Source organism: Notamacropus eugenii, chromosome 1, assembly GCF_028372415.1.
Source record: "Notamacropus eugenii isolate mMacEug1 chromosome 1, mMacEug1.pri_v2, whole genome shotgun sequence".
Lineage (NCBI taxonomy): Eukaryota > Metazoa > Chordata > Mammalia > Diprotodontia > Macropodidae > Notamacropus > Notamacropus eugenii.
Window position 1 is genome coordinate 663,085,945 of NC_092872.1, and position 12,903 is coordinate 663,098,847.

General features: G+C 39.5%; 1 protein-coding gene across 1 annotated transcript in view; it reads right to left on the reverse strand.

The window, feature by feature from the left end:
- PRKCE (protein kinase C epsilon) overlaps nt 1–12,903 on the reverse strand; it is a 661,730-nt gene that overhangs the window by 217,209 nt on the left and 431,618 nt on the right. Inside the window, exon 10 of the mRNA XM_072635707.1 lies at nt 11,972–12,145. Coding sequence (XP_072491808.1) covers nt 11,972–12,145 — 174 coding nt within the window. The remainder of the gene's footprint in view (nt 1–11,971; nt 12,146–12,903) is intronic.

Sequence of the window (12,903 nt, forward strand, 5' to 3'; positions counted from 1 at the left end):
CAAATGAAGGAATGTTTACATGACACAAAAAAGGGAAAACTAAACAGAACAAGATGCTTTGTTCATAAAAAGGCAAACCACATGATGCTGCAACTTTGGAATGCTAGAACCTGAGTCATGACTCATGCCACCTTCACACCTTTGTCTGAGACAGGCTGTGGGATCCTAAGGAGAAGTAGGAGTGAGTTCCAGTCACTGGTCATGAAAGCAGGCCTTATTTGTCAGAAATCAACAATTGGGTAGTGCAGTGAATACGGCACTGGACTTGGAATCAAGAAGACTCATCCTCATGAGTTCAAATCTGTCCTTGGACACTTACTAACTGTGTGATCCTGAACAAGTCACCTTTAACCCTGTTATCTCAGTTTCCTCATCAGGAAAATGAGCTGGAGAAGGAAATGGTAAACCATTCCAGCATCTTTGCCAAGAAAACTTTCAAATGGAGTCAAGATGAATTAGACACAAGTGAAATGACTAAACAACAACTTGTCAGGAACTTTAGACACTGGGGCCAAATGGAGACAAGGGGGGAGAGACGGAAGACACAGCTGAGATCCAGACTGAGCTGGAGGCAGCTTTCATTAATCTATGGGCATATTTCAGAACAGCAGGACACATCCTCAGAGCCAGGGTTGGTTGTCTAAAGAGAATGAGAGATGTGCCTAGGAGCAGGGATGAATGGAACTTGGAAGGAAAGTTTTCCAGTTACATACAATCTCATCTTAGAGGAATAAGATTGAGAGTGGGAGAACAATAACAATAATAAAAAAATAACAATATCTAAAATACTTTAAGGTTTGCAAAGTGCTTACATGTTATCTCATTTGATCCTGGCACAACCATGTGAGGCAGTGATTATCCTCATTTCATAGGTAAGGAAACTGAGGTTGAGAAGGTTGAGCGATTCTCCTAAGATTGTCTACATTCTATCCATCTTTCAAGGCTCAGTTCAGGGTCCTAACTTCAGTGGAGCCTTTCTCAAAGACCACAGCCCATACTGACCTCTCCTGACTCTTAAAGTCTTAAGTGTTCACAAGGCATTTTTCATCATTGTTTGTTGATTTCTCATGAATATAAGCTTTATCTCCCCAACTAGATCAGATGTTCCTTGAGGACAGGGTTCCATCCCCTTCTCAGTGCCTTTGTTGTTATTGTTCAGTGGTAGCCAATTCTCATGATCCCATGGACCATTGCAGGTCCTTCTGTCTTCCATTATCTCCTGAAGTCTGTTCAAGTTCAAGTTCATTGTTTCCGTGCCACTGTCTATCCATCTCATTCTCTGCCATCCCCTTTTCTTTTTGCCTTCAATCTTTCCCAGCATCAGTCTTTTTCAATAAGTCCTATCTTCTCATGTGGCCAAAGAATTAAAGCTTCAGCTTTAGTATTTGACTTTCCAAACAATAGCCTGAATTAATTTGTATTGACTGATTTGATATCAGTGCCTTGAACACTTTCAGTTTTTTTTCAATTCAATAAACATTTATTAAGTGCCTTCTATGTGCCAGGAATGTGCTAAGCACCAAATAAGAAAAAGACAGGTCTTGCTCTCAATGAGCTTACAATCTCAGGGGGGAAGACAAAGCACAAAAAGGGGTAGGAGGCAGGGTGAGAGAAAGTACCCAGGAGCATGACAACAGTGGAATCAAATCAAAGGAACTTGGATTTGCTGAGAAATGGATCAAATGAAAAGGTAATAAACACTTCTCAGGTCATCATTACCAACTACAAAATCCAGAAGCCACAGACCCTGACTGGTCATGAATATTCAGTGGTGAAGTCACCTTTCTTAATGATTCTATGAACTTCAGATCAGGCTCAGCACAACCACATTATTTCTGTAACTTCTAGCACAGACCACATTTCATTGAAAGTTGTTTAAAATGACGGAAGACTTGCCTATCTGGAAACTTTGATTTGGTTTCAAGGTCACTGACTGACCTACAAATCAGTACATATAACAAGTCAGGTCAAGTCCTTCCAAATAATCCTGGCTCCAATTTTTTATAAGATTTAAATTTTTAATGCCGAGCATAGTGTCTGGAACATGGTAGGTGCTTTATAAAGGCTGACTGATTGATTGAGCTAGTCTAAACATCACATTTTACAGACAGGAAACTGAGATTTGTAGAAAGTCAGTCAGGGTCCCACAAGTACCAAGCAGCAGATTTTGAACACAGGTCCTGAATCAAGTCCCCCTGTTCTTCCAATTATTCCACTGCAGTTTTCTCTCTATGAATGCTATGAAGTTTCCTTCTCTCTACTCACATGGCCATCCCCCACTAATTCAGGCCTTTATTACCATTTACTTGGATGACTGCAATAGTTTCCTAATGGTTTCTCTGGCTCCAGTCTCTCTATTCTTCAACTAATCCTCTACCCAATTATCAAATTAATGTTCCTAAAGCATAGGTCTATGTCAATCTGGCTCAAGAAAAGACTCCCAATTGCCTTAAAGATAAAATAGAAATACTTCTTTTTGGCACCCAAAGCCTTTCGCAATCTGGTTCTTTCACATTATTCTCCCTCTGCACACTCCATACATCAGCTAAACTGGCTTACTTGCAGATATTCAAACACAATAATCAATCTCCCACCACTAAGCTTTTGCACTGATGATCCTCCATACCTGGAACACTCTCACCTCATCTTCATCTCTTCATTGACTCCCTTTGAGATTTAGCTCAAATACCCCCTCCTGGGAGAAGACTTTTGGTTGTTTTCCCGGTTATTAATGCATCACTCTTGCCCCCTGTAATTACTTGGCATTTATTTCATATCTATACGGTAGTTTAAAACTGCAGTAAGACTTCTACACCATGTATTTAACTTCTACGTATCTGTATACATCTTGTTTCCTTTCAGCAGAAGGACAGCTCTTTGAGATTTTTTTTGCTCCTATTGTAATGCCTGGTACACAGTCAGTGCTTAATAGATGCTTACCAAATTGTATTGAATTGAATTGAATGAGAAACCTTCCTTAATCCAACTTACGTGAATTCTCAGTATATTTTGTTTTTTTAAGAATACTTCAAAATGCGCTGGGATTGTCACTCTCTCATGACAAGGGAGGTCAGGTGGCCCAGAGAAGAGAGTGCTGGTCTAGGAGCTAGGAAGACCTGAGTTCAAATCTTGCCTCAGACACTCATTAGCTGTGTAAATCACTTAACTTCTCTGTGCCTCAGTTTTCTCATCTGTAAAACGAGGATAATTATGGCAATTATTTTGTAAGGGTAATTGTGAGGATCAAATGAGATAACTTATGTGAAATGCTTTGCAAACCTTAAAGTACTTTATAAATGCTAGCTATCGTTACCATCATCATTATTACCAACCCACACTGCTCACATCCACTTTACACCTTAACAGGCAGTCTTCATGGGTCATTGTGGATTTTTTTAAAAATGCATCCCTTCGCGGCCAACTTTGGCTAGACTAGGCCTTGGAAGAAAGGTACATGGGTTGATGCTGGGCTCACCCATCTGCAATGCCATTCCAAATTAGCAGAAGCCATCAGAACTACTGATTCATTGGCACTGTATCTGAGAAGGGAGGACCCCATCCACGCCTCAGTGAGGCATCCAAGTAGTACTTGGATGCATGATTTTTGGACCTACCTTAAAATATTCATCTCTCAAAACAAAAATATATAAACACAGACTAAAATGAAAATTCCCCCAAATCAAGCAATGGGCCCATCCATATCACTGATTGGTTGAGTGTGTGTGTGTGTGTGTGTGTTTTTATAGATAGCATATTTGCTGGTCTTCAAAGCTAACAGTCAAAATAAACACCAGATTTCTTTGAAACCACAATTTTCTCCCATCAGCATCAACCTTCCCCCTATGGCACAGCACAGAGAAGATCACTGAGACTTCACTCATTTGAAAACATCCTTTTTGTAGCTTTTTAAGGATTTTCCATTTGATGTTTCCCCCCATGGCAGTGAGGGAATCTTTCCAGGGGAGAATCACTCGTCCCTTATTCTCCATTTCCTGGCTGGGTCCTCAGAACTATTCAATCTAAACTGGATAGCCCTACCAGGGAATTGTACCACCCCCCCCACACACACACACACCAAAACAAAACAAAGCTCAAGAATTTAGGAACAAAATCCCATTGCAATTGCAAAGTACAGATAAAGAAAAAGCAAGCATGCATATATTTATTTATGGCAAGTTTTGTGGGATCCTTTTGGTTGGGATTGTATCCATAAGGTCCCAAGACACAAGCTGTGTATTAATCTAAATATGTCTGAGAATTGAATTTCCTATAACAACAAAAACAAACTCACTACATCCAGAATCTGTTTCCCCCAGGAAGAAGATAAAGGAGAGGGAACCAAGAGACAAGCAACTAATTCCTTATTGAAATCATAATTTCTCTTCCACACTACTTATTTTTAGCATCATTCTTACTTTCTCACAAAGACCTGAGCCCGAGTGCACACATGGGGTGCTCAAAAATTCTGAAACAGGGAGAATAAAAACGTGAGGAAACATAATAGAGGACAGAGTGGGAATCTGGAGTCAGAAGGACCAAACGCCAGCTCCACTACTTACACATGTGGGGGCGCTGGGGCAAGTCATTTAACCTCTCTGAGTCTCAGTTTCCTCGTCTGTAAAAGAAGGGGGAGAGGAGAAAGTAGACTAGATCACCTCTAGATTTTTTTCTTGCTCTAGATCGATGATTATTGACATTTTTAAAAAGTTGTATCCAGTCATTCATCACAACTCTCTCTCAGCTATTCAGGTTCTAATGATTCTCTGGGGAGAATCTCCTTTTTCTCTGACTCCTCTTCCTTTTCTTGATCTGGCTCCTTTGATTCCCTCCTTACAGTCTTCTGGGGAGAAGTGATCTGGGAAACTGCAAAAGTGGAGATTCCATCTCCCACCATGGTTTACTTCTTGGAAAACTCAGTGGGTAAAGAACTTAAATAAATGATTAAAATTAGATTGACAGATAGTTTTTGAGTTTCCAGTTGCCTCTAATCCCTTAGGACTACCCAAAACTGCAAGGTTCAGCTCAGACCCCATTGGGAACCGAAGATAGATGGAGATATAGGTATAGATATAGATATGTATATTATAGATATGGAGACGTATATGTAAAGATGTATATAGAGATATATATGTACATATTCACTTACATAAATTAACAACTTGCATATATATATATATACCCATACACATATGCAAGTTGTTAATATATATCTTCACACATATGCATATATGTATATATATCTATATGCACATATCTACATTTCTACATATACATGTTATATGTATTCACACACATACATACACACCATCAGGAAGGTGAGAGAGATTTATCTATTTCTCTCCCCTTCCTGAGCTCTAGTATACAAATAATATTATATTAGTGAGAGAACAATTTATAGATATATGTCTCTCTATATCTATATGGCTCTTTCATGTATATGCACACAGGTGTGTATGTATGTATGTGTGTATATATATGTATATAAAATGTATGTCTGTGTGTATGCCATGCATTTGGTATACATTAGGTCTTCCTTCCCAAAATCATTGTGTATTTTTGTACTTGTCTTTAGTACATATTTATGTAGGTACATGGGATAGGCATGACAAAGAAGATAGAACATTAGGAACTAGGAAAATCTGAGTTCAGCCCTCACTTCTGACACACCTATAGCTATGTGATTCTGTCCATGTCCCTTAACTTTTCAGTGAGTGAGGCAACCCTTAAGACCATAAGGTACAAAGAAGGTGCTGACACGCGATCATTGAAGGGATTCCTCATTTGAGAGTTCCTGATACCAGACCCTATCCTTTATAGAACATGCTGGGTTCCCTCATGAGGGACTTTCTCTTTTCTCTTTGTGTCCCCAGTGGCTGGCACACGACCTGGCTTTTAACAGGAACATAATAAATAATAATTTACTAGTTGATACCATTAGAGCTTGTCTTACATTCCTTTCTGATTCATATGGGTTAGTTCTTTCTTCCCAAACACAGATTTTAAACTCCTGGAGGGCAGGAACTACATCTCCATCTGTGGTCTTAGTCCTCAACATGTAGGCAGAGCACAGGAACCCACATTTACTGGGTTTTTATTGTCATTTCCATCATCATCCATGTGGATTAGCACTGGAAAATTAGTGATGCTTTTCATTTGATTTCTCCTCTTCTAGATTCTGAGGGGAGATGGGAGCCTAACTAGTCTTCCTCACAAATAGATACCCCTTTTCCATAGTCCTATGGTCACTTGCAGGGATGAAACCTAACACCTGTCCTCCAGGTCAATGTCAGAGGGCTTACATAATTGACCTCCAAGACTCTCCTAGAGCAGCAAAGAGCAGGGTCCAGCACCTGCCCCCTTTCAAGCTTTGCCAGGGCTCTGGGCTCCCCAGACACAGTGCACAGCTTCTTCTTAGCACTCAGACTTATGCAATAGGGAGGGGAATTCTCAAAGGAATGTTTTCCTAGGTGACATTTATTCCTACATTTCTAAATAAAAATAATCCCTCTAAAATAATTAAATCTGTACTTAACGTGATTATTGCCTTGTGTGTGATAAACAAACAAGAGTAAAAGAAAGCTTAATAGGACTGAAAGTAAATGTTTGCTTTCCTTAATGATATGACGGTATCCAGGTCAAAACCAAATGCATGGTGGGAAAGGTACATACTTGGTAAAGAAAATGTGACTCCAAGAGTAGTGAGGTGTGGTGTAGTCAGGAGAATAAAGTCTTCTCCTTCTCCTCCCCCTCCCACCCCATTCATCTTAGAATGTCTCCCCACTCCATCTGTACAAATATCATTCATTCTTCAAGGCCAACCTTCTCTATGAAGTCTTCCCTGACTGAACTCTCACACATGCACCCCCAAGACTGTCCTTTTTCTTTAGCTCCTTGAGAATTTTTAAAAGTTTTTTAAATTACATTTTTTCTATTAATAAAAATCTCTCCTCTCTGCCTCCAACCTCTCCCCATCTCCCCAGAAAAAAAAAGAAAACAGAAACAAAACCTTGTAACAAATATGCATAATCAAGTAAAACACATTCCCGTACTGGTTATGTCCAAAATACATGTCTCATTCTGTACCATGTAAAGTTGTTGATTACTAACTATCTGAACTATACTCCTGAACCTTTGGTTCTATGTAGCCAGAAAGTAAAACAGTTTTGAAGTGAGAAGTCATCTTGTTCAATCTTGCCTAGGATCTGAGGCACAGATTCATCCTTCTACAATATCTCCAAGCTATCCAGTTTCACCTTGAAACCTTCAGGGATAGGCAACTCACTACTAGACCGGGCTATTCTCCATTCTCACTAAATATCTGCGTCACTTGTATTCATAATGAAAATAACGAAATCCTCATTTTCCTTCCTCATGACCCTATAAGGGTCACTTAGCAAGACAAACTTCATTATCAATACTTGTTTTAAAAATAAGGAAACAGGTTCAGAGAATTGACATGACATACCTTACTGTCACAAAGGCAGTACGCTTATTTAGAAGCAGGGTTTGATCTCAGGTCTTTTGATCCTAAGGTCCAATACTCTTTCTACTACCCTAATGCTGTACTAGGTTCTGGAATAAAGCAACATTTAAAATAAATAGACCAAAAAAAACCAAAAAACAAACCCCAAGCCCCCTCTTACAAATTCTTGGCAGTCCGTCAAATATTTGAAAATGAATGCCTTGTAATTGTCGTTTTTATAAATGTCAGGGCAACTGGGTGGCCCAAAGGATAGATAGCTGGGCCTGGAGTCAGGAATACCTGAGATCAGATCCAACCTCAGACACCAGTTTGTGACCCTGGGTTGGTCACTTAACCCTGTTTACCTCAGTTTCCTCATCTGTAAAATGAACTGGAGAAGGAAATGACAAACCGGTACAATATCTTTGCCAAGAAAATCCCAAATGCGGTCACAAAGAGTTGGACATGATTGAAATGACTGAACAGCAATAGACATTTAATTAAGAAAAAAAAACATTTACTCAGTCCCTATTATGTGGAAGGGGCTATGCCAGGCCTCACAGACAGACACAAAAAATGAATAAATAGTACAGTCCCCTCCTCAAGGAGCTTACCATCTAGTATATACTCTCTATATAGAAATAAATATGCTATAAGGAAGAAGGGGATAAAGGCCAAGGGCAAGATGAGGCAAATTACTGCAGTAAAGTTTGAGAAGAAGGTACAGTATTCAGCACAATCCTAAATTACAGAGACACTTCTCAGCCATGGAATCCTAAATTTCCTTATTAGGTTATCAGGTAAGAAGACACGTTTAACTTTGGAGGTGACACCTGACTTTTGCTTGGAGAAAGTGAAGGATTTAAACAAATGTAGATTAGGACAAACTTTCCAAGTAGAAGAAGAAATGTAAGAAAGAAATGTAAATGTAAGGGTCCACCTCCAGGACCAACAAACTTGTTTAGCTTAAGTCCCTACCTGGAATTTTCCTATAGAACATCAGAATTCAATTCATGTTTGCCCATACCCAGGTAGCTCTTGATACCATCAAAAATTGGCTCATATTTGACCCCTCTAAGGGAGAACATCAGAATCTGGCTCTTGTTTGGGGTTGTACAAGAATGAGAAAGAGACCCTAATTCCCTTTTAAGATCTCAGGCTAACTGAACACCAAATATAGAATACGATTTATCTCACATGACAAATAAATGCAAAGACTTGTACCAGAGTCCATAAACAGTGAAGACAATATTCTCAAATATTCTCTCTCTCTCTCTCTCTCTCTCTCTCTCTCTCTCTCTCTCTCTCTCTCTCTCTTCTCCTTCTGCCTCCCTCTCTCCCCTGACCTCACCAAGGACCTATTCAACTCAACCAACAAAAAGTACTAATCTAAATAAAGGCCCCACAAGGAAAGGTCAAGTAGCTGTCCCTTAGAGTGGGCCTGTGTATCTCTCCAGACTTAAAGCACTAACGTAGGGATATTTAAAAACCCTCTCCCAAAAGGTAAGCACTTAGGTCTGTAGTCAGTCTTTCCCATGGTCATCACCATTGCCACTAGACCTGCACAGTCCGTATGACTCACAATACCAGTGATGGGAGAAGTTCAGGTATATTCCTCATCTTGGCTCAGTACTTCAGTGCTTCTGGTTCCCACAGGTCCTGACTTGAACCCAATCTTTGGCTTGGCCCAGGGACTTCTCTGCCCTTGCCACTGTCCTGCTCTTCGCTCACGTACTTAAATATCCCAGCGTGGCCCAGAAGCTCCTTACTGCTCCACTCCTGTCCCTGTTTGCTGACACTCCTGGGGTCATGTGGCTCCCTGGAGGGGCCCATGGATACAAAGGTGTCTCTCCATAGACATGAGTCTGAGACTATATACAGGCCTTTTCTCATTTCTGCTGAACCTCTTTTCAGCCCCCTTGAATCTTTTTATTTTATGATACCCCATCAACGGCCAAAGCTAAGGGTATAAACTCAGTTGTTGGAACTAACCTGAGTCCGTGATGGAACAAAGATCTCATCAGGACTTCATACCCTGTCTAAAGAATTCAGGGACTGTCCAGAAGAGCTTCTTCCTGGGGCAAACCTATTTCATTTAGTGATGGTAACAATAATAGCTAGCACTTATATAGTACTTACAACATGCCAGACATTGTACTAAGTATTTTAGAATTATTATCTCCATTGACCCTCACAATAACCCTGGGAGATAGAAGCTATTATTCTCCCCATTTTACAGATAAGGAAACTGAGGCAAAAAAAAGGGTAAGTGACTTACCCGGGGTATCATAGCTGGTAAGTGTCTGAAAGTGGATTTGAACTCAAATCTTTTTTTTTCCCAGGCCTAGAGTTCTATCCATTGAGTCACCCAGGTGACATTTATACTGTTTTTATCTCCTCAGTAGCCTCGATTACTAGTGTCAAACTCAAATCCCTGAATGAAACCTATTAACTTAGAAAAGTACAAATTGACATTATCTATGTTGCACTGTATTTTTCATTTATTTTGTTGAACATTTTCCAGTTACATTTTAATCTGGTTCAGTCCTATCACTGCGGAGTCTTGCATGACACTTCTATCCTAGACTATAAATTCAACCGAAAGGACTTAATCTTCTCCTTCCCTGGGAATTCCAGAGTGCTGGGCAAAAAGCAGGAACTTCAGCAAACAGAATCACAAGGCTTAAAGCTAAAAGGCAGTTGGAAGCTGTCAAATCCAACTCCTATTCACAAAAGAAGAAATGGATGCCTAGAGTGAATAAGTGATTTGCCCAAGGTCGAAGTTTGCACAGCTGAAGTTGGAAACCAGGTCTTCTGATTTCACACTCTTTGCCTTTTCTCCTATATTACTCTGTCTCCTCTGGCTCCAACTCCACTACTCTTTCTATCCCATTGCTGACTGATGAATATGATAAGAAAATTCATATTTACTCAAAAAGGGATTAATTATATAATGATTATTTGCTTTATAAAAGTTTTCATCACGGGGTTCTTTTAATCTACTTTATACTTTTAAGCTAGCTTAGTGAATTTCAAAAAATGATTCACTTTACAAGAATGTTATTGCTTGCAACTTTTCAGGACTGTGTGTGTGTGTTACATGAAGTGACGTCCGTCTGTACTCTGCAGTTTAGTGGCGGTATGAAATGAGTGGTGGAAAAGTTGGTTTCCCCTAACTTTGGAAAGGTGAGGGGTGTTGTGAAAGGACTGGTAGAAATCTAGCACAGAAGTCCAGACAAGGTGGGAAAGCGTGATACACAGAGGGACAGAAGAATGTCCCTTAATCTCCATGTTGATTTTGCTCCTTTACTTTCATAAATATAACTAGAGGTATCTAACACAATTCTATATTCAAAACAAATTTCCAGTTACACATTGGGTCTCCTGAGAACCACAGTCATACCAGTTAGACAAAGTCCCTGCTGCCACGGTGGTAGCTATCTCACCATCCCACCACCCCACTTACTGATTCCCACCACCAGACACATATGGAGGACCAATATGAACTATACACCCCACTATTTTGCAGACAAAGAAAATGAGTACTGGAAAGATGCAAGGATTTGGCCAAATTCACTCAACTAGTCTACTTGTTAGTGGCAGAATAGGAACTAGAACCCAAGTGTCTCAACTCCCAATTTCGTACTTTTCTAACTATTTACCAAATCTCCATCTCACCCTTGAGTTGAATAGAAAAAAATTCTAAGATATTGAAATTTTCATTTTCTACCACAGCTTATATGGTCCATCAGTTCAATATCTTTGCTTCTTTACTGCCATCTTCTGGTACCAGGCCTCCAACATGTTATAGCATTGAATAATATTTCAGTTTTAATGTGTTAGTATTATAATTGACAAAATGTTTTCACTCCTATGATCTGTTCCTCAGTCATATGGGGAAATAGGTCAGGCAGGTTTAATGAAATCTTTGCCAGACTAGTGAAGAAACTGTGGCCTATAGAGCCCATGGACTTCTCTAGGATCACAAAGTAAGTCAGCCACATGTCTGGGACTAGATCCTAAGTCATCTTCATCCTACCCCAGTGAACCTTCCATTAAACCAGGAGTTAGACCACATGGCATGGCCCAATTCTACCACAAAGGAGTTTGGCTGTTGCCAGGATCCCTTCATTCCCACACAGCTAATTAGATGAACTCTGCTCTCAAAGAAAAATTCTGTCCAAAGTTACACTGGTCTTTTCTTTTCCCTCTCTTCCCCAACTTCCCCCTCCCTCCCCAAGACGGCTTGCAGTCTTATATAGATTCTACATATACATTCTTATTAAATACATTTTCATCTTAGTCATGTTGCATAGAAGAATTAAAATGAATGGGAAAAACAAATTAAGCTTACACCGATCTTTTGAAAGAAGAAACCCACCATACTCATAAATTCTTTATAGAGAGAATACACAGTGATACTTTAATGCTTTTCCACCTGAAATTCACCATTCTGGTGTTCCCATCCCTTCCAAGGAGATAGTCATGTAAGTTACCGACCCACCCTACCTTAGTCTGGAAGCAGCAGTAGAGTTGTGTTAGGTAGGGGTGCTTTCGTGCGAGGGCTAGAATCCTCTTCTCTGTCATGGTGCAATCTACATCATCGTCCTGAAGGATGACATCTTTCTTTAAGACTTTCACAGCATATACCTCATCTTTACCCTTGAGTTCTGCTAGCATGACCTGAAACCAAGCAAAATATTTAGGTTATGGATTCCTATACCCAGGAAAAAACCCACATCGGCCAATGGTAAGTGACTCAAAAACCTATTTCTTTGTAAATAACATATCATATATGTGAAAACTAATCATTAATTTTATTTATCTAATTCACATTTATTTACTTCATGATCCTAGAGAAGTCCATGAGCCTCTGCAGGCCATAGATATATGTGTGTGTGTGTGTATGTGTATACATATATATTCATATATACATATATTTATAAATACTATATATACAGTGTTTACAAAACACTTTCTTCACAACACTGTAAGATTTGTAATACAAAGATTATTTTCTACATTTGACAGATGAGAAAATGAAGGCTGAGAAAGGTTCAGTGGTTTGCCTATGATCAAAGAGCGTCAGAACTTGAATCCAAGCCTCCAAGTCTTATCCTCTTCCCACTGTACCATACTGCTTTTATACAGCAGGAAGGGGAGGCTCTTTTTATTCCCATTTCAATCATGAAATTTCATGATTATTATCTAATTGAATCCAGCAACTTAAAAACCTAATTGAGGATTCATGATGCTAGCTGGGATCATCTACACATAGCTCACATTTTTTAAAACTGGCGTAAGCTTGAGCTGTGCATTATTTTCCCCCTAAAAATATAGACAATAGACTTATATGGTTAAGACACACCTTCTGACTTTACTACATGGAAACTGGATTGTCCCATCATAGTGCTAGTATCATATGCTTAGAATGAGGAATA